The sequence below is a fragment of the Hirundo rustica genome, chromosome 3, assembly GCF_015227805.2.
Source record: "Hirundo rustica isolate bHirRus1 chromosome 3, bHirRus1.pri.v3, whole genome shotgun sequence".
Classification (NCBI taxonomy): Eukaryota; Metazoa; Chordata; class Aves; order Passeriformes; family Hirundinidae; genus Hirundo; species Hirundo rustica.
The window spans coordinates 27,448,611-27,469,894 of NC_053452.1; the positions used below are offsets into that span (position 1 = coordinate 27,448,611).

Consider the following 21,284-nt stretch of genomic DNA (forward strand, 5'->3'; position numbering starts at 1 on the left):
TTTAATATAAGATCAGTCTTTAATCTAGTTTACAAGTACATAAGAAGATACAGAAATTTGAGCTAGGCAAATTCAATCTAGAAAAAAGATTTGACAGAATGATAATACATTAGAACATCTTTCCATGGGAAGTAATAGTTTCTTAAGTAGTGAATTTGTTTGAATCTTTCTGAAACTCATGTATTACTTTCCTGAGATATATGGGCTTGATACAGAACTTTGAGAACAAGAATACAGAACAATACAGAGCATCCAAAATCTTGGATGATTTTTGTGGTCCCTTCTGCCCTGAAAATTTAAACACGTGTGAACTATATCTTTTCTTCTGTTTTTAAGTTTTCCTCCATTCAGTCCTTCTGGACCTGCTTTGTTCACTTTACATTCTTGGGTTTTTCTTCTGGTTCTCTTGATTATCCTCCCCATGGGTAGACTCAAGAAACTGATATTTTCCTACATTTTTTTACACAAGTCTGATCCTGTCAGTACAGTTGTGTCACGTGTGCTTACACTGTCTTGCACTTTGAAATTATGTGTTTATTTATACCATCTCATTCTGAATTAGGATTTGAGAACCATCTCTTTTTTTTTCTTTTTTTCCTGAATGTGCTTCATGGCCCTTGCTAAAAACAGCAGTCAGTTTCCAAATAAAGGCTGGGTTAGAATGTAGAGGAGATGTAGAAGAGAGATGTGAAAAGGCATATTCACAAACACCACTGGTATTTTCTAATTAATGTCTTTTTCATACAAGATATCCTCACTTCTTTTAAATAAATAGCCACACTTATGCTGAATGTTGGCTTGTGATGTGCCTAGAGAATCAAAAGATTTATTCTACAACAGTTATATTTACATGCAGTGCATTAATTATATCTCAAAAACTTAGTAGCTTTTGATATGCAGCAAATGTGTAAGTGTTAGGACTGTTAGTTTTGAAGACAAAGCTGTAATGTTCCCATCTGAATTTTAGCAGAATATGTTGTACAAAATAAGAGAGAGAAAATATGTTCTTAAAATAAGGAATAAGGCAAGTGTGTAATTTTATAATGCAGTTTTTAAAAGGAACTTTTATGCAGGAAAAACTAGATAGGATCATGGAATCATAGAATATCTAAAGTTTGAAGAGGCCCATACTTGGTGTGGTGGCTTTTTTTTCCTTTTATATTACCATGTTAATGTGATGACATTTAATCATGAATTGTTGTACCAGATACTTTATAAATACAGAACAAAAAGGCAGCTTATATTAGAGAATCTGTGATCTAAGACCAGAGAGAGATATGGTGAGGAAGGATAACAAGAATAACTGAAGTCAGCATGAGAGGCAGAGTTGAAGGCACAAGAGTCTCTTCTCAGTTTTTTTAGACGCTATTTTAAAGGACAGTTTCAAGGATAATGGGAGTAAGTTTGTGAATGTTGTGGATAATGTAGCAGAAGAAAGTTGTACAGGTGCTTGCTTGAAAAGCTAAGTGGAAGATGTAGACTGACATTAGGGTTGATTAAAGAAGGGACTTGTCCTTTGAATATTGAATGAGAGATAAAAAATAGGGATGTGAACTGTTGTGAAGCATTTGGAAATGACATCTTGCAACTTACCTGGAGAAGGATAGAGAAAGATGACGAGATCAGGGTTGTAGGCAAGAAAAACAACCTCTGTAGCAGCCTGCTGAATAAATATTAATATAGCAAGCCTGCCTTTTCCAAGAGCAGAGAGAACGGTATTGTGATGTTTAGATGTTAGTGATGATGACATGGTCAAGAGGTTGAGTGGATTGGTAAGAAACTTCTTAGAGGTACTATGCAGACAGAATAAGCAGCAGAGCTGAATTATGCAGATACAGAGAAAGGTCTAAGCTAAGCCTAGATTACAGACTAGAATCAATGGTTATGTCCAAAGCAATCCATAAAATGTTGTTACAATGCCTTGTGGTACTTTAGGTGCAATGAGCTTCTCGCTCACCAATGCTCTGAAAAATACTGAATTAAGAGTCTGTATGCACAGTATGAAATAGAGAAATTAGTAGTTTTTTAGCTTTTATGGATGAGATAGCCCAGAAATAAAATTCAGAGGAAAGTTGAGGTGAAACATTGTGAAATTATGAGAAATGTGGGAAATCTCGGAAGATAAGCTTGAAAAGAGCACATTTAAAAAATGGTAAGACAATTAAAAGAACTCAAGCATAAAACAGTGAAATTAAGAATTGAAATAAAGAGCAAGACATATTGGTTTTAAGAGAGAAGAAATGCCCAGGAGAATGAGAATAAAGTGAAGATATTAAGTCTAGCTGAGAAAAATCATTAGTATACTTTGACAAGAGCAAGTAAGTGACATGGAAATTGCCAAAACCTGCAAGGACATTGTTTGAAGAATGTGTCCATTGGAAATTGTAAACATCACATTAGAAATGCTTAGAAATCTAAGAGGAAAGGGAAAATGGTTGTGCCTGTGGAACTTTGGTCCCTTCAAACCAGATATGCACTGAAGGGAATGAGATAATGGATGAGAATACAAAGCAAAGTGAAGCAGTGAAAGTAAGAAAGGCAGAAGGGGAAAGAAGGCGGAGAAATAGGAGCAGCCTTGTGAGAATATAATAAGAAAGATGGGGAAATTATAGCAGGCATTTTTGCAAGATTCCTTGGAGGAGTTGTAATGATAGGTGTACACATTGCCTCTATTGCTAGATTAAAATCCATCTTCTTGATCTTCATACATAACTAAGGACTCTCAAAGCAAGATCAAAGTGCAGAGAAACACCCTGATGATACCTTTTGTTAGTGTATTAATGAACTTGCTTGCTTAATGTCATAGAAAAAGTCATATAAGCCTCCAGACAAAATCTTTTACCTGAATCTGTATACTTTCCAATGATAATGCTTTTCAAAGATTGAAACTTAAATTAAAATATGAAAAGAAGAGGTGGGTAGATAGGGATTCTTGGTAGCTGTTCATCTGCTAATTGGGATGACTTTTTAAATCCTTATTAGAACTACTAATACATTTTGAAGCAAGTAAGGCTTTTGTCCTTTTTTTCTAATTTTGAATTTTTGTCTTTATCTGCACAACTATTTATCTGCTAATTTGAGAGCTACTCCAGCTTGTGCCATTCATCACAAGAACGTCTCAGAGGGTCTTGGAAGTGTTTCAAGTTTTAACAGTCAGAGACTTAACCTGGTTTTTGTCATATAAGTTACCTGCCTAGACACTCTAGGAAGACAAACACTGAATAACAGAAGCTGAATAATAATAGTAATGAAGAATTTTGCATGTGAAATAAAACCTGGTAAAGTCGGGTCTTTTGTTGTAGATTTCTGAGATACTTTACCAGCGTAAGGAAAAGTGTCGACATTTGTCAGGCTGTCCTCCATAAATTAGAATTACTGTACAGGAGAAGCCTTGGCAGTTGTAACTATCCCTGCAACATTAGCTATTTTATTGTGGAGGTTTTTTTCTCTGAAATATGTGGGGCTGTTTGGGGGTACAGTTTTGTGCTTTAAGTCTTATTTTCTTACTTGAACTTTATGTTCTATTATCATAACTCTTATGTCTTAACCCAATCACATTTTCTGACCTTCTTGTCAATTGGAAAGAAAAAACATGGGAAAAAAGGAAGTTTCTTTGCTTGTGCCATGTGTTGTTTGGGGTTTTTTAAAATTAGTTTGTTTCAGAATTCTTCAGAATGGTAGAAGGTTGACAGTCTAGGAAACTAAACATCAGTACATCTTTTCCCAGGCTATTTTGATAACATGCTTTATCCCTGACCTGAAGAAGCCATGTCTGCATGTGAGAGGATGGTTCATTTTCCATAGCTCATTCAGTCTTTGTCCTTTTTGCTAGGACTACCATCAAGATTGCTAATGATAGTAGTAGATTTGTGACATGGGTACTTTTCCTCTGAAAACTGGTCAAACTCATTTGATACCGTCCGTAACTCGGCCATTAGTGAGTACCAAATTTCAGCCACCATCACTTTATCCTAAGTAGTAGCTAAACAGCGCAGTAGTGTTTTTCTCTTGCACCCTATTTCATTTTTAATGTTCTTCTTGTAGCCAAAAAGAGCTCCCAGCTGTTTTATATTTCCATTGGGTCTCAGACCCTTTTCTGCTGAAGCTCAGTTCCCTACTTTCACTTGTAAGAAACTAAACCTGCATGAGTTAAATAAGCCAGTACAAAATAATGTCGAGTGGGCTTTACACAGCCTTAAGCATTTGGGTTTGTTGGTTTGTTTGGGTTTTTTACAAAAAAAGGCACTGAAGGTGTGGCTTGAACAGAAATATACAGTGAAGCCCATTTCTCAAATTTGCAATGTAATTTTAGTTCTTAGTACCGCAGCACCTTCCCTCAAAAGAAAGGCATAAAAATATTGTTGCTTCAAAACTTACTTTGCTGGAAGAAAAGTGACTTTAGAAAAAAGTGTGGCTTATGTAAACTAATTTAGTATCACTGGAAAGGAAGAAGAGGAAAATACAATTAGGCTTGCATTTTCTTCATGCTGGCACTTAACATAACACTGGCGATTTAAGAGACTTTTCGTGGTATGATATTTTTACATTTATTTCTATTTTTTAAAAGGAAATTTCAAAAAAAAAGATATTTTCAGATTTCCATTGCTACCACTTTTCTGGATTTCCTGGTAGTGATTTTTTTTTTTTTTTTTTTTTTTTTAATGGAAATGCAATCAGCCCTTGCTTCATAGTGCCTTCAGTATTTCTTTCAGATCTGACCACTAAGTCCGAGAGTCACATCCTCCGTAATCTGTGAAAAAATTATTGTTCCTCACCCCGCTACTGCATGTAGATACATGCATTTAGCTATACGTCGTTACTTTTTTTCAGGATTGCTTTGTAATATCAGTGGATTTTTCTGTACTTTACAGTCAGGAATTGCATTTGGATTAGAAAATTTTTTTGGCTAGTTGATGGTATTTATTTAAGTCCTAAGTCTGATTCACTACTTTCATTAGCACTAGAACTCAGAACAGCTGATTCAGAACCAGCTGGCATCAGTGTTAATGGTGGAATTGCGCCGGCTCTCTGATTCCTGGATATGCAGGGACATGCCTGCTTTGAAGGTGCAGGTGCAGATATTCGACTGCAGCTCCTGCAAATCTGTGGGAGCAGGTAATAGTGTGGATAGCCCTGGGATAGCTACTGAGATTGTTTTGGAGAATGCAGCCAGGACTGCATTTCGCATCCCTGGCTATGCCTCCCTTACTAGTCATGCTTGCACTTAGCTGAAGATAGCATGGATAAATACATACAGCCTGCAATTCCATCTCTCCCACCGGTGTGCACACATCCTGAGTCAGACCAGGATGAGTCTCACTAATGTTTATTTTTTTTTTACAAATTATATTTAATTTTCACAATGCTTTCCCTGCAGGAAAAAAGATTTTCCTGTACTTTTGGAAAATATATGGCAATATATGTTGAGTTGGTATGTTTTTCATTGGACTTTGCATAATTAGTGTATCTTCATGAATGCAGCTGTACTGAAGGTAGAGACCAAAAGCAGCCCTTGTGAGAAAAAGCGAGAAAGATTGGCTTACGGATGGATGTGGTGCCCTTAGCTCACTCCTTTTAACAACATGGGTGCCACTCAGGCTGCTCCACTGCTCATGCTCCTGGCAACTCGTCAATTCCATATTTTGCTCAGCACTTCGGTTTATGAGCTTTTACCTCCTGACACAAGCTACTCTGTGCCTACAGTAGGTGTGCACAGAAAATGCTGTGTTTCGGGTGCCCAGCAGAAACCTGACAATAACATGAGGGAAGATGGTGGGTTTTTTTGGGTTTTTTTTTGTTTTGTTTGGCTTGGTATTTTTTGGGTTGTTTTTTTGTTTTTTTGTGTTTTTTTTTTTTTTCCAGGAGGAGTCACCTGTGCTTCCTTCTCAACTGCATGTATGAAGGATAGTAAATATATGGGTTAAAAAAATCATAATTCAAATCTCTATAGTGGTACTGATCAGGTCTCTGTTTCTGTAGCAATGAGAACCAAAGGTGGCCTTTTAAGGCTCACAGTTCTTCCACCAATTTCCAGTTCTGCTTCAGGATTCTTAAAGTATTAGAGTGCGTGCTTTAAACCCACAAAACTTACCTTTACCTAATTTTCACCATTCTAACCTAAGTTTCCACGGAAACAGGGTTGAAAAAGCCGCTGGTAGCCAGCAGGCAGCCAGCAGCTGAGAGTGAGAACTCTCCTTTGTCACTTTCCACTACTGGATGCCTGCTGCGTGCCAGTGTGCAAAGCTACCTAGGCTTCTAAAATCTGGATTACTTTCAATTTGAGGGGGAAAAATTAAATTAATCTACTCTTTTCTGTCTTTGGATTGTCACAGTAAATTCCAGGAGGGCAAATGGGCTAATGAGTCCTGATCTGTTCAGTTACATTGAGCCCCCACACAATCAAAGCTTTGCCAACCAACTGGGCCTGTCCTTTCATAATTTCCATGTTTTTAAAGCATTCTGACTCAAATTTTGTGTGTGTGCACATGTACACGTGTATTGTAGTACTTTAATTCTTTATGGCCCTGTGTCTATTTATCCACATAATTATGAGCCATTTTTGCATACAGCATCATCAATGTACAAAATTCCCTTTTTTCTTGTATACTTAAGGAACATTTCTGAATGAACACATAATAAACTGATCCTCGGTTAAATATTAGGAGTAGGATGTGAATGGAGATGGCTTTTAACCAGAAGTAGATTATAGCTGCAGGAAGACTAAAGGGTCTATTTGGTCAAGACTCATACAAAACTGAGATAAGCATGCACAACCTGACAAGATCAGATTAGACCCTTCCCCCACAGGTGCTGTTCCCATAAATATTTATCTACTTTCCATTATAAATAACCAAGAAATAAAAAAGGATAGATTCCTTTTTTTTAAAATAACCTAGAAATAGAAATGCAGCTTCAAGTGTTTGGGGTAATGATATTTAAAGTATGCAGTAAATTCCAATAGTAGTTGCTATTTTTCAGATGGGAGTAAAGTGCTGAAATTCCTTGTGGCAGCTACAAAAATCGGCAGCATTTTTAAACAAAAAAGAACTTTGTACATATGTGAATTTTTGCCTCCTACTGGGTATCTTAGAATTAAATACCTTATCACCTATGAGAGAATAGGTGTTGACAGAGTCAGCACTGCTGTATTTTTAAGCTTGCCGGAGGCAACATAACTGGCATTGAAGTTAAGCTTGGCATTTTTTCATGCCTGTCTGTCCTCCCTCCAGCCCAAGTGAATGCTCACTTCATCAATGAGAAATACAACTGAATTGCCTGCCAGATGTAACAGAGATGCATGAAATCACATCTATTTTGTGCTTGTTTCAGATTGTCGATACTTTGACTTCACTTCCTCATGCAGTAATGTTAAGGGGTAAAAAACTGAAGCTGTGCATGTGCCACCGAGTCAGAAAGGCATGTTTCTTGGTGATTCACTCATCAGAACCTGAGTGGATTGCCTTTCTGTTATAATGAAAAATAGCTCTTTAGCTTTGAGATTTATAACCTTAAAAATGTACAGAATAAGATTTTTACATTCACCTTTGAAAGTAACAAGTTTGCGCTTTTTTAAACACTTCTGTGTCACATAAGAATAATATTAATACTTTAAAAATCTCTAGACGAAAAATGTAAGTCCTCTTTTCTTTTCTTTCTTTTTTTTTTTTTAATCTTTTTTTTTTTTTGAATCTTTTTTTTCCTCTAGCATTTTACGATGGGATAATGAGACAGATGTCTCTCAACTGGAAGGACATTTTGACATTGTTATGTGTGCTGACTGGTAAGTACATAAAAATCATAAAACTCACGTTAGAAAAATAGCTTTGCTGGAGTAATTGTACTGTGCTGCTTGCTGATGGCTAAGCAAAGTCAACAAATGAAGCACAAAGCCACCTTAACCTCAACAAATTAATATTCATCTCCATGTGACAGTTATAAGGTAGTCTTCTATCACACAGTAACTTCTACCACATTATTTCCCAAAGATTGATTTTGAGAAGCATTTCCATTTTCTGGAATTGCCTCTGTTTCATGCTTGACGTATCAGTAAATGGACGACTTAGGCAAATTGCAAATAATTATGGCTCAGTGAGGAACAGTCTGGAGAAAAGGGAGTTTATCAACACAAACAGCTCAATTAGCTTACTTCTTAGGAAAGATCTGACTATTGATATAAGGGGATATATTTTTTGCTCCCTGGAAAATCTTTCCAAGGAAAAAGAGACTTTCAAACCTTTTTTTCCGCCCCCAGCACATTCTGTTCCTTAAATCTATTTGACATCAATATTTGGAGGTATAGGCTTTATATTATTTACACAGGCGCACGTTAATTTTAAGATAATTCACAGTAAGAAAAACAAGACTACAGCACTTACTTTATGAAAAGGTAGATGCATATAGCAGTATGGTATCTTATTTAATAATTTATGCAAATAGATTTGATTTTTGACACAACCCTTTTCTGATACTGCATATGTGGGATTGTGCTGTGCTGTATTTGCTGCATGCTAGCTTTAAAAATGGTACATTATTAATTATTATGTGTTATATAAATGTAGACAGTGCTAAAAAAAAAAAAAAAGCTGTGCAAATTTTATTTAGGAGAGTAGATATTTTTAAACCAATCTGTCTTTCCTTCATGGATATTTGCTCTTGACCCATTAAATGTCCAAAACAACAACAACAAAAAAGCTGTTTGTTTTGTGGCACATAACCATTGTGAGAGACCAAATTCTGAAAGCAGAGACTTCCTAGGACTACTCAGTTCAGCAAATTTATGTATCTTACCTGGAAATAGTTAAAGGAAAAGGCAAAGGGAAGTACAAAGCTGTCTATTGTTTTTTTAAACAATGTTCTTTTTAAATGTCTTATATGCCTCTAAAGCTTTTGGTTTTTTCATATGATGCTATTTAAGCAAACTCTTCTTATTTCACAAAGTTATTGTTTTTGTATAGCTCTGGATAAAATGTGTTTAGTGATCTTTTGCCTTTTCTAACACCTATTTATTGTCAGAACGCAACAGTGCTTTGTTTCTCTTAGCATTTAATTTCAGAAAAGTTCTTTGTTCCCAAAAAGGACAGAGGAGGGTTTCTAACTAATCGCTGATAATGTGCCTCAGAGATGCATCATCTGATTAAAATAAGGAGCTAAACAACACCATATGATTTCAGCAAGTAATTTAGTAAATGCCTTCCTCACCAAATATTAGAATGGATACTCCAGGTTTCATTGCACAGATGAAGTTAATGCTGGACAGGATTAGATCAGATTAAGTATGAAAGTCAGATCAGAGTGCTGGCGGACATGAGCAGGAGGGCAGCAGTCTTCTCGGAGGCTTAGACAAGGCTCACATATGGATGTTCTCCAGATTATGTGGGTGAAGCAAGGTCTTGCCAAGAGATTTAGAGTTAAATTTGTTCTTCACACAAATATCAAAACAACCTGGCTGTGCTGTCTCTTGTATTCTTGATACTCACACCATGTCATCCTATTTGTGCTGTGAGTACAGCAGAGTAGAGCAAGACTTAAGTTGTTTTTTTCAGTAATATTCTGGCCTAATACCCTTCCCAGTCTGTTTGGAAATAATGTAGTTTCTTTAGGAAACAAAGAATCAGACACGACAGGTAAAATACATAATGCATTTGCAATCCCTATATTTTGTACATTTATTTTGAAGCACTTAAGATGCAGGTAAGTGTATGGATATTTACAGGTTTCTAAAAAAAATAAATAGAAATGTGCAGGTTAGTTTATAGAATGTGGGTTTATTCACAAATTATTTATATTTTCTTATTGTAAGTGCCCATAGATATAGCTATAGTTTAATAAACATGAAAATCCCTTTATTGTTTGTTTCTTCTAGAAATAATTCTTTTTGTTATGGACACTAGGCTTTCTGGTACATGAAAAGGCTGAGGAAGAAAATGTTCCATGCTTTATCAAACTCAAATCTTCTTTTCATTTTCATGTATTTCTCTTCAGCGATATAGAATCGGTTTGAGAACTGTTGGCAGGATTTTTGCTCTGTGAATTTTTTGGGCTGCCACTGAAGAGGAAAAAATCTCTTTTCTTCTAGCTTCTCAGCTGAAACCTGAAGTATGCAGTGACAAAAACAGAATAGATTGCATTTATTTTAACACCATCATATAGCTCATTGTCTGTCAATAAAATCTGAGATTACAACAGAGAACTAGAAAGCAAAAAATCTGAGTTCAAATATTAGGTACATGGATAAATTTTTATTGAAGTATTTCCAGCAAGGGTGATATTGTCTGATTCTCTGAATAGCTAACCAGTGGTACTGCTTGATCCCATTTACATGAAAACAAGCTCTATTCATAAACATATTCCAAATCCACATGGAGATTCAAGTAAAAATGTACATGATTACAGCAAGCAGCGATATGTTTATATTCATATATTTACAGTCAGACTTTCATAAACCTTGTGTGCAGGAGTGGAAAATAAGTTATTTCCCAGAACAAACAGTCTATTAGTTAACAGCTAAATTTAGTAGCTCAACTAGATTATAAAATAAATACGAGGCAAACTGTGAAAGCTAGTCATTACTTAACCATTCAGGATGTTGACAATAAAATAGTTTCATGGTTCAGCAGTTCCAAAATAATTTTTTAAATGTCAACTATTAGATAAAAATAAGTTTAAAAAAAATCAATAGAAGGCTACACCTGGAAGAAGGATACAGGGAAAAAAAAAAAAAAAAGCCTGAAACAGTGGAATCTTTAGAACATATCCAGCCATCTCATATTTTTCAGGAGGAATTTTAAGGCCAAATGAGGACTGTCAGAATTTTTGATTTTCATTTGACCTACACCTGTGGATATAAAGTCATACAGGTGTTGGAATTGTGAATTTGAATAGAGAAGAAGAAATCACAGGTGCCTGGATGGACAGGCCAAACCCAAGACTCTTCCAAAGCTCTACAGAACTTCAGATTTCTGATTATTTAAATAGTGTACATACTCTTCTTTAATGAGGAAAAAAATTCTGAGATTTTTAATCCAAAGAGAGAGTAAAGGCCAGTAGGGCTGAGACAATAAAAAAACTTTATCTTTCACATTATTTTGAAGCAACTTTTCAAAAACAATTGGATTTAAAGGCAGTATGAGGTTTAGAACCCCATATTGGTTTGGAAATGCGTAATATTCCACTTTATTTACTTAGAATGATTCTGTTCCTAAAGTTTGGCACATGCATAAGTGTTCACATAACAGAGGCCAGGGGGAGCTGTCCTACATTACTTTCACTGCTGAGATTTTTGCAGAAGTCACGGGGAGTTGTGGCTTTGTCAGGAATGTAGAACTGAACGGAAAGTATTCTTTAAATACCTTAAAATATGTCAATTTTGTCTCCGTTAGTTTCTTTCACTTATTATAAGGAGATCTTTTTGCAGGAATTCTGTAAGACCTCTGTCCCTCTATTTTAGGCCTGATTTCTGGCACACACTTTCAAATGCATTGGAACCTGATGACATGGAAATAAGAGTATTTTTATTTTATGTCACCCTTGTAGCTGAAAGTCAACAAAAAAATGAATGGCTCTATACATTAAGACATTGCATATGAATGTAATAATATCTGAAGTCCACCTGTGAAGTCAACTCTATTACCAATGGCAGAGCATGCAAAAACCCAAAAAGTTCACATCATAGCCTATAAAATATATGTCCTTTGCTGTGAGGCAGAAGATGAAAGAATATTAGCATGAAGCAAACTAAGAATCTACTTGATTTTTTTGTTTGTTTGTTTCCTTGTGGATTACTGTTACTTCTCTGCACTTTTGATATAAACTTTCATTTTGGCTTTAATGGCAATTTAAAATTTTAATAAAAGAGTAAGAGAGTAGAGAGGTGACTATGTCACCTGCCTGTTCATCCAGATTTCACAGGTTAAGAGCATTACTTAAACAAAGGCCAAATCATCAACCATGTTCTCACCTCTCTACTTCTGTGATTTGAAACTTCCTTCCTGACTCAAGAAAACCTTGCTATTCCTGTCCTGAGCTACATAAACATGAAATGTTACAACTAAAAGTAATGGTAAGCTTAAGCCAAATTTGAATTGAGGTGTGAGAATTGAGTGCAAGTGGTTTAGAACAATGCATGATTTAGTTTTACTAAGCTTGTTCACAGAATCATGGAATTGTTGAATTTGGAAGGGACCTCTGGAGATCATAAAGTCTAACCTGCCCACCAAGGTAGGGTCACCTAGAGCAGGTGACACAGGAACTCACATGTTGAGAGCTTTGAAGGATGCTCTCAGGGCCATTTTCAGTGTGCTGTGGTAATATTTAGTCATACAATTCTACTGGTAGGAAAAACTGCGTGACTAAATCCCCTTGCGTGGGCCAAATCCTATGCTGTTCCTGTCTGCAGCCCAGATTATCTAATGACTTCTTCAGGATTTTCCTCATTTAAGGCATCCCCCAACTCGGAGGGAGGATAGAGATGTTTTCTAGAGTAGCATTGCAGTAGCTTTGCTTTTGTTTTCTCTGCTCTTGAGAGATTACGTTTGGAAATCACAGTATCAGAAACTATTTTCAACGGGAGTCGTGTTCCCACGGACAGGCCTCTTGGAGGGCAGGACAACTTGAGGCAGCTGTCTCAGGTTATCTGGGTTTCCTAAGCTAAGAGGAATAAGAGTCCACCTCCCATGCCACCAATTGAGGTTGGACAGAAGAATTTTAAGTTCTCGGACACTCAGTTTTTGGTAAACAAAGGCCTGTAGTTCTCATTGTAAAGGAACAAGATTGGTAGCAGCAATTGTGCCCCTAACTTATTGGGGAGAAAAAAAAAAAAAAAAAAGAGAGAGAGAGAATGGTATTCAGGTGCATGAAAAGGGGATTTTAACACTGCTAAGCTGCCCAAAGATTGTGTTTCCACTACACTGCTTTCAATAATAAAAATATTATAAATGCACTTTTCATTCAGAATGTACTTCTGTTTACATAGGATCCCAGGAAATCTTAAATGTGTGCATACTTGCAGTGTTTCATGTTGAAGAAAATTAATTACCTTTCACTATTCTTTTGGGAGAGGAATCACTTCTTCTGCAGGTGGTTAAGTTGCCAGTGAAGTAGTGTCTTATGACATCTGTCTATATAGGGAACAACATGAGGTGAATGTCATTAAAACACCCAAGAGACATCAGAGATAAGAGCTGCTTTTTCAACTAATTAAATTTAGGCATCCATGTTTTCAGTAAAGTTCTTCCAGAAAGATAAATCAAGGCTGAGGGGGAGTCATGTCAATTGCTCAAGTTTAAATTTTCTTGTAAGCAAGGTTATCAGGGAGATTGTTAGCTAGTACTTCATATTCTTGAGGAGAAATTCAGAAGATCATTCTTCTGTATTGAACGTTCTTCAATGTTGAATGTTCTTCAGCATATATAGATACCCATTCTACCATATTTTCTCAAGAGTGTGAGGTTCTGCCAGTTTTTACTAATGAAATATGGTCACTTGCAAGTTTTCTTCTGTGTTGTTTTGTTTGTTTGTTCCAGAGTAGCAAAAATTCACAGTTCTTGCATAGCTGTTTGACTCTATGATATGTAATACAGTATTCTCCTTGGTAGCCGTGAAGTGTCCTTACCTAAATATGCAGACATCTTCTGTTCTTGATGAAACGCCTGTGGTTGGCAGACTACTTCTTTCTCTTCAGTGTTTCCATATGTTCTTTATGTTCTTTTAGAATTTCAAGCCTGGAAAAAAAAATTACCCAGATCTCTTCAGAAAAGAATTTTGAGAATAAAAGGAAGAGGAGTATATTAAAAAAACCATAGAGAATGGACAAAATGCCATGTAGTATGAAACTCGAACTTAACACAAGCTGGCAAGGAGTTTTATTACAGAGAAAATGTGGAGGGAAGAAAAAAAAAAAAGAAGAAAAAAAAAAATCGCATTATCTGTGGCCTGCTTGATAGAGTTTCTTATCTGAATCACCAATATAAATGCAGCCCACGGTAGTAAGGACTGAAAGGCATCAGTTGCTATCAGATGGTTGTTCACTAACCATTGTAAATGCACTCATCCACAGTAACTACATGTCCACAAATATCTAGTCAAGAGTGATTGGCACCCTGGTTGCCACTATTAGTATATACATTAAGGTACTGAGGGGCATGAAGAATGAATTATCCCCTCAAATCATGAGGTAATCACGCCAAAATAGGGCTGAGCGTGTTGGCAACATTGCATGGGAAAATTGACTCTGCTGCTATCCTTGCGGGACCCATGCTGGAGATGAAGGGTTGCACTCTTGAGAGATGACAACTCTGTACAATCTGGGCCATTGTATTTCAACAGCAATGGAGAGAGAGAGGAGGTAGGGTTTTGTAAATCTTTATAGGGGTAGATAGAGATAGATATGGAAATATAGTCAATATGTATAATAGGTAAGAATTAGTGCCAAAACTGTGAAGGTAGAAGGAAAAAAAAAATAACCTTAACAGTAACACCTGAAATACAATAGAAAATATTTTTAAAAACTCCATCCCCCTTGTATACACATGTAAAATGCCAACTTTTTATCTTGATCCTCATTTCAGATACAGTATTTTTTTAATACCTGGCATGTATGTTTGGTGATTTTCAGCTAAATAGAGTTGTTTCATGCTGATAATTTAGCTTTAGTTTAGATTGTATTTCATTTTATATCTTTTTAAATGTTAGAAGTACCTGAACTGCATAGAAATGTAGACCACAGTTTCTCTTTTACAGCATTGTGTAAACATATGTAATTAGCCTTGTACTTATCTGCATTAGTATCATTAGAATTGAAAACCCATTTTAATCTGGATTCTGTTCTCTTCTCAATGTCAGCCTGTTTCTGGACCAGTACAGAGCTAGCCTTGTTGATGCAATAAAGAGATTACTCCAACCCAGTGTAAGTATGTTTCTATTTTCTCCTGAACACTGGCTTCAGAATAATTAGTCTGTGCACAATGATTGAGAGAGTAATGGAATGGCAGGATTAATGTCATGTAATACTTTAATACTTATTATGTCCAACTTCAATTGAGTCTTCTAATCTATCAGATTCTTTCCTAATCATAAACTAGGAAACTTCTTATACTTGGCCTTCTGATAAGGAACACAGTGGGTAGTAAAATAAATGAAACCGCTTCAAAGATAGCGTCAGATTATTTTTATCAAAGCGTTTCTCAAGTATTTTCCTTTGATAATAATGTCTTCATATTAAAGTAAAATACGATATTGAAAGTTTTTATGTTGGCTTCTGTCATTTTTAATCCCTTCAATTGTAACCTTTGTCATTGTGTATTTATTTATTATGAATTTTTTTTTTTTCCTTTTCATTTATGTTTATATAAAATGAACCGGTCCCTTATATGTATGCTGTGGCTTAAAACATTTTTCCATTAAGTAAGTCCTGTGTTTACATGTTTTATACCTTAGAAATAATGAAATTATGCTCTTCATAAATTGATTACATGTTCTACATGAGTGTCACTCAGGACATATTTAATCAATCTAAATATATTGGGCTGGTTAAATCAGAGAGACAGGCAAAAAAAAGTCTGTTACATGCATATATAATATATATATATCTTCTCAAATATTTAAAAAAGGGAAGATATCAAAAACAGAAAAGGAAAAAACACTAAGTAATTGCTCTAAGTAGGATTTTGAAACAGAAATTTTATCATGCATATTTAACATCTTCCAGTAAGTTTTACTTTCAATTTGAGAGCAAAACATTTTATGCTTGCAGTGCATTTCCAAATTTTATTTAAAATTTGTAGTTTACTTTTTGTACAAGAGATTTTCTCTGTAAAAGGAATAGAAGACCCAAATGTGCAAAGGCTTAAGAACTCCAGTCATTTTAGTTGTGTAAGTAATCCCATTCTTTGCTTAGAGCGATCAGGTTTCTATTCTTGGTTCTATCATAGACTTTCCTGAGTGACCTAAGGCAAGTTACTTAAGACTGAATTATTTTAATGAGCTGTGGGGCAAGACTGCCAGGAAGACAGGAGAAATGTAGCCACCCTGAGGAAAAGGTTACCCGGATATTTCTGTCACTGGCAGTAAGAAGAGGTTAAGCAGCTCCTGCTCAGAGTGATGCATTCTGACTTTCATGATATATCAACAGTTGTCAAAGTGCAATCGTTTTTGGGACCATGGGTAATCTGGAACACAAAGCAGATCCCAGTTGAAAAAAAAATACAAAAACTTTTTCAGCCCAGATCAATGCCAGCAGCTGGTTCTTCAGGTATTCATTCCCATGGGCCGCTCTACTGGCTCCATGAAAGGACACTGGGGAAGAAGAGCATGAGCGAGAGGAAGACAAGTATGTAAGAGGTGCCCTGGTAACTGTGGAGTTGTTTGGCTGACTTTAAGCCAAACCTGGCGTGACTTTATTTCTCTTTAACTCCAATCAGCTAAATCAAATTCAGAAAATGCCTTTGTATTTCAGAGCATATGAGCTACACTCCTTTGTGAATGTCGATGGAGTAATCGGAGATGGGTTTTTTGTTGCCTGTCTTCCTAGTCGTGTTTGCTTCTGCACATTGTGATTAATAGCATAGTCACTATTAATAACCTAGCACTTATGTGCATTTTAGGCACAGCAAACGGTTCCTACTTCTTATCAGCAAAGTTAGCTTAAGAAATTCATACTCCACGCTGGAATTTCTGTTGCAGAGTTTTAGACCCCTATCCAAACTGTATTTTTAAACTAAATTCAGTTGCCTAATTCACTTTATGAATGGCTGTATGGATGGATATCCAGTTATGGCACGGCCTTGCAAATTATTGTGATTTATAACTAAGAGGACAGCAAACTATTGTATAGGATGGGAGCTGGGAGTACAGACACCTTAAATGAGCTCTCTTGTCCAAAAATGGCATGTTCAGCAGAGATGCCTTCAAGCATATGCCTTCATGGTTTGAAAGACACAAATGAAAATGTATGCTCATTTGAGATCCCAAAAGATGCAGTCACAAGTATGAAATAGTTACCAGTTTCACTACTCTTGTCAACCTGTATAAATCTAACTTTTTATCTATCTCTGACTATAATGTCAGAAGACACTTGACTAAATGGCACTGTAGCTGGGCTTTTAAAGGACATATAAATCAATAGTGAGCTTATTTTCCAGTTGCAATTATTAAGAATAGTTTATGGGCATTAGTTTATGCACAAGCTAAGGCATAAACTTCTTTTATTAAGTTCACTCTTCTAAATTAATTATTTTGTCTCAAATGTAGAACTTACATTTCCTTTTTAGAAATACTTTGATAAATTGTTAAAATTGACATATCTATATGCAAGTCATTTTTCAAATATAACTAGGATATAACTAGTATCTGGGGAAAATAATAACCTACAATACCAACAGAAAAAGTGGAGTAAACAGAGAATAACAGATACCCTTGCAAAGCTCTTTTGAAAGAGACATTCAGAACACATAGTCTGTTCCTACTGCTAATTTAAAATTTATCTATGGTATTTCCTTTTTCACTAAGGATGATATTTCTGGCTATTAGAATCCTTATGGCACAGAATTATGTGTTTTGGGTAACTTTTTGTTTTCCTTGAAACAGGACTCTGATAATTTCAATCATCTGGTTCCTAGTATTGACCACATGGGCAGTTGTGTTGACACAGGAAGAAAGTCACAGAGGGAAATGAGCAGCTCACAGAGTTACTGACGGCTGAAATTTCTATCTGAATTTGTTACAGAAGCACATGTCGCCTTTAAACCCATTCAAAGGATTAGGCACAGAAATATTACATCAAACAAATTTATCTTGAATATTTTATATTTTATTTCTCTCAGTCTACTTGGTTTGCATTGCCAACATTTAGGGGGTTTTATATCATTAAAATTTACTTTTAATTTCAATCTCAGAATAAGCATTTGTTTGTTTTCATATTTCCCTAATTAAGAACAATTTTTTATCAAGGCTTTGATTCTTTTGTAGCCTATCCATTCAAAATCCCAATGAAGTCAATGGGATGCTGTTGAGCTGGGATTAGTACCAGCAAATAAGACCACATTTAGTAATAACTGATGAGTAAAGTTAGTCATAGTCACATCCAAAACATGAATGACTGTCCTATTGTCTTACTGTATCATTCTAGTGGCACTTCAAACTATCAGAACTGGCATTTCCTCCGTGTTTTGTTCACAAGTTTACTGGAAGTGTTTTTCCATCTAAGGAAAGGCCATTTTGAATTTTAAACATCATCCTTTAAATGTCATCCTAGGAGACACTTTTGAATTAGAATTAAACTTGGAATAGTCATCAAGAGTAGAATCAGGCCACTGGTCTAATTTTTTTATTGTACAGCAGCCAAGGAATGAAAAACATTTTATAATTAGAAATGTGAATGCAACCACATCACTGGTAGTAGAATCTCAGAGACTGCGCAGGTGACAAAAAAGTGCTTTAAACCCAGATTGTGATAGACCAGAATTGACCACGGTACTTGCTAGTTGTGAGGAGATTACTGTGATATTAAACTTTAATTGTGATTTCTTGATGAGTGCAAGATCCATAGGTGTTGTAGACGCTCACTAAAGTCAACAGATTAACAGGTTTTTACACCAGTTAAGGAGCTGGTCAAAAGTAACTGTGCAGTGATTTCCACAAAAGCCATTCCCCTTTTTCAAAGTTATTTCAGGATTTTTTTCCTGTATTTAAGACCTATTTCATACCGTGATACATTCTATTTTACTGTATTTCTCTTTCAAATTTAATTGACAGTAGCTCTTCACAGAATATGAGAAGGAATGACCGCATGGACTGCTGACTCCAGATGAGGCAAAGGGGTGCTGCTGTGCGAGCACCTCGTCAGAGCTTCTGGATCAGTGGCCCATGTAGGGTCTATCCAGCAGTCTCTGTTTACAAGATTTAGTCACATCTGAAGTTCCCATGTGAATCATATGGTCAGTAAGCCCTGGATGAGGGACATTTTTCCCATTAGAGCGATCATGAAAATGAGGGTCTCCAGAGGAGTCTTGGCCTTCTTATGCCAGGGAGGGTTTCTGCAGAACGACATTCTGGGGAGCATGTGGCAGCAGGAGGAGCAGGATCCTCAGCTGAAGGCTCCCTTTGCTGCCCACTTCTGTCCGATGACACTAAAGCGTGCTAAGGATGTGAGGGAACCGATTGTGAATTTCCTGTGTTTAATGTTTCTCATCCTTAGCTGAGCCTATATTCAGACCAAGCATTTACATAAGCAATTCCAGTGCCTTCGGTGGGAGTTACACCCCTTTGCTCTCTTATTTTGCCACAGAATTAAAGCTACAGCTACACAAATGAACAGAAGTTGAGTTGCTTTGGGTATTGCCCTCAGATTCCTTTGTGCTTACATTTCCCATGAGGAAGATGAGGGTAACGGCATTTCCCTATCTCACCGAGCTGTTGTGAGAATAAATACAGTGTTGTGGTGTTAATGGTTGGAATCTTTTAAGTACACATTAGCACCATAGGCACTGACATAGCATTTTTATTGCTGCCTCACTGTGCATTGTCTCGGTGTACGTGTGCATGTGTGAGACACAGATTTGTTCCCTGTTCTCCTCACTAAGTGTCTGTGTCAGCATTGTAACTTTCAAGCATACCTATTGAAATTCTCTGTACTGATCTCTTTTATCCTGCGGCTTACAGATTGCATTTTCTCAAGCTAAATGTACTTCTACAGCATCTAATCCTTTCACAACTTTTTCAGATCCCAAAAAATGTTTTTTGTCTCTTTGATTCCAGCACCTCACAAATTAATCTTAACTCTCATTAACTTAGAAGTTAAAATACAGTAGCTTACAGTAATCTTTGCGGGTCCCCTCAGTGTGATATGCTGTTGGCTGATATTAACCTTTGTTTACAGCTCTTCAACCACTTTTCATTCCATGTGACAGAACACAGTATTCAGCCAATTAGAATTAATTCTGCAAATAAGACTTCAAGAGATGCTCTATCAAGTAGGTTAGGTTTTGGGCAAGTACTTTGCACAGAGTCTCTAAAATCTATCAGTTCAAGGTACAGTCATTTTTGTTTTCTTAAATACAGAAGGATGAATAAAAAATTAGGTAATGGACCATAATGTATTGCCTGGGCATCATAAATGGCCTGATCCTCTTACAAGAACCAGAATTAGTACTCAGGAACATTAATTCTTGATTTAAATGCAATTTGCCAATTTAAGGTCAAATTTAGTTGCACTGCTCAGGTAGTTTAAAATATCTTTGAAAAATTAATGATTGGGTCCGATTTGCCTCCCATTTTGCCTTTTTTAATACCGTTGTATTTCCACTGACAGCGAATGGGAGGTACTTCCCTATGTGTGAGAGAGAAAAAAGAAAATCATTATTTACAGTCTTTGCATGGTCATGAGTTAACAAATGGATTTTTCATTGAGTGTATGTTTTGTATGGTTTTTCTGTGTTTTATTTTGGTAATTCACAGACACCATTATTATATGAAAAGAAGCAGATGTATTGCAGTTGGCAGTTTTCTAAAGAAAATATTTATTTATTAGTTTCTAGATTGCATTTGTTTAATCACAGAAATCTTGCATATTTTGAGCAAATATTTGTGTTACCATATTTTGGTATTTTAACAAGAGAACAACTGACTTTTCCAGCTTGAGCATATTAAAAGCTTTGTGAAGTGTATGCTGTATCTGTAGCCTTCCAGTTTTAAAAATGTATAAATTCTCTTTTTAATGTTCCAGGGAAAAGCGATGGTATTTGCTCCACTCCGAGGGAATACTTTAAACCAGTTTTGCAATCTAGCTGAAAAAGCTGGTTTCTCTATCCAAAGACATGAAAATTATGATGAACACATTTCGAACTTCCACTCCAAGGTTAGTTTTCTGCTTGTGTTAGATAACACTTTAATCCGCATTGCATTTTGAAGAGATCATGGTCCTTTTGGCAGGTAACCTAAATGTTTGATTAAAGTACTCCTTAGGTGTGCTGTTTCTGAACAGCTATTTTTGTATCTGATTATTTTGTGTGGTAGAGCCATCCTTTATCTCTGCACGTCTAGAAGAGTTTTGCAGAAGCATCTCCTGTTTACCCTTTTCATTCATAGAAATCCAATTTACGAGAGTCTTTTCTTGTTGTTGTTAGCTGCCTATAAATATACAGCACATAAGCATTTACATTTTAATAAAAAGCCTGCAACTTTTAAATAGGTTATATACTGAAATGGACTGTAATAAATAGGAGGTGAATGTCTAATTGTATCATATCGTACCATAAATCCTTATCTCTGCCTGCTTTATGGCTGGGTCAGTT

The 21,284-nt window shown here is 36.0% G+C and overlaps 1 protein-coding gene across 2 annotated transcripts in view; it reads left to right on the forward strand.

Annotated features, from left to right (window-relative positions):
- CAMKMT (calmodulin-lysine N-methyltransferase) overlaps positions 1-21,284 on the forward strand; it is a 211,991-nt gene that overhangs the window by 184,344 nt on the left and 6,363 nt on the right. For both annotated transcript variants that reach the window (XM_040060640.1, XM_040060641.2), the window contains exons 8-10: positions 7,706-7,780; positions 14,839-14,902; positions 20,717-20,848. In XM_040060640.1, the coding sequence (XP_039916574.1) occupies positions 7,706-7,780; positions 14,839-14,902; positions 20,717-20,848 (271 nt within the window). The remainder of the gene's footprint in view (positions 1-7,705; positions 7,781-14,838; positions 14,903-20,716; positions 20,849-21,284) is intronic.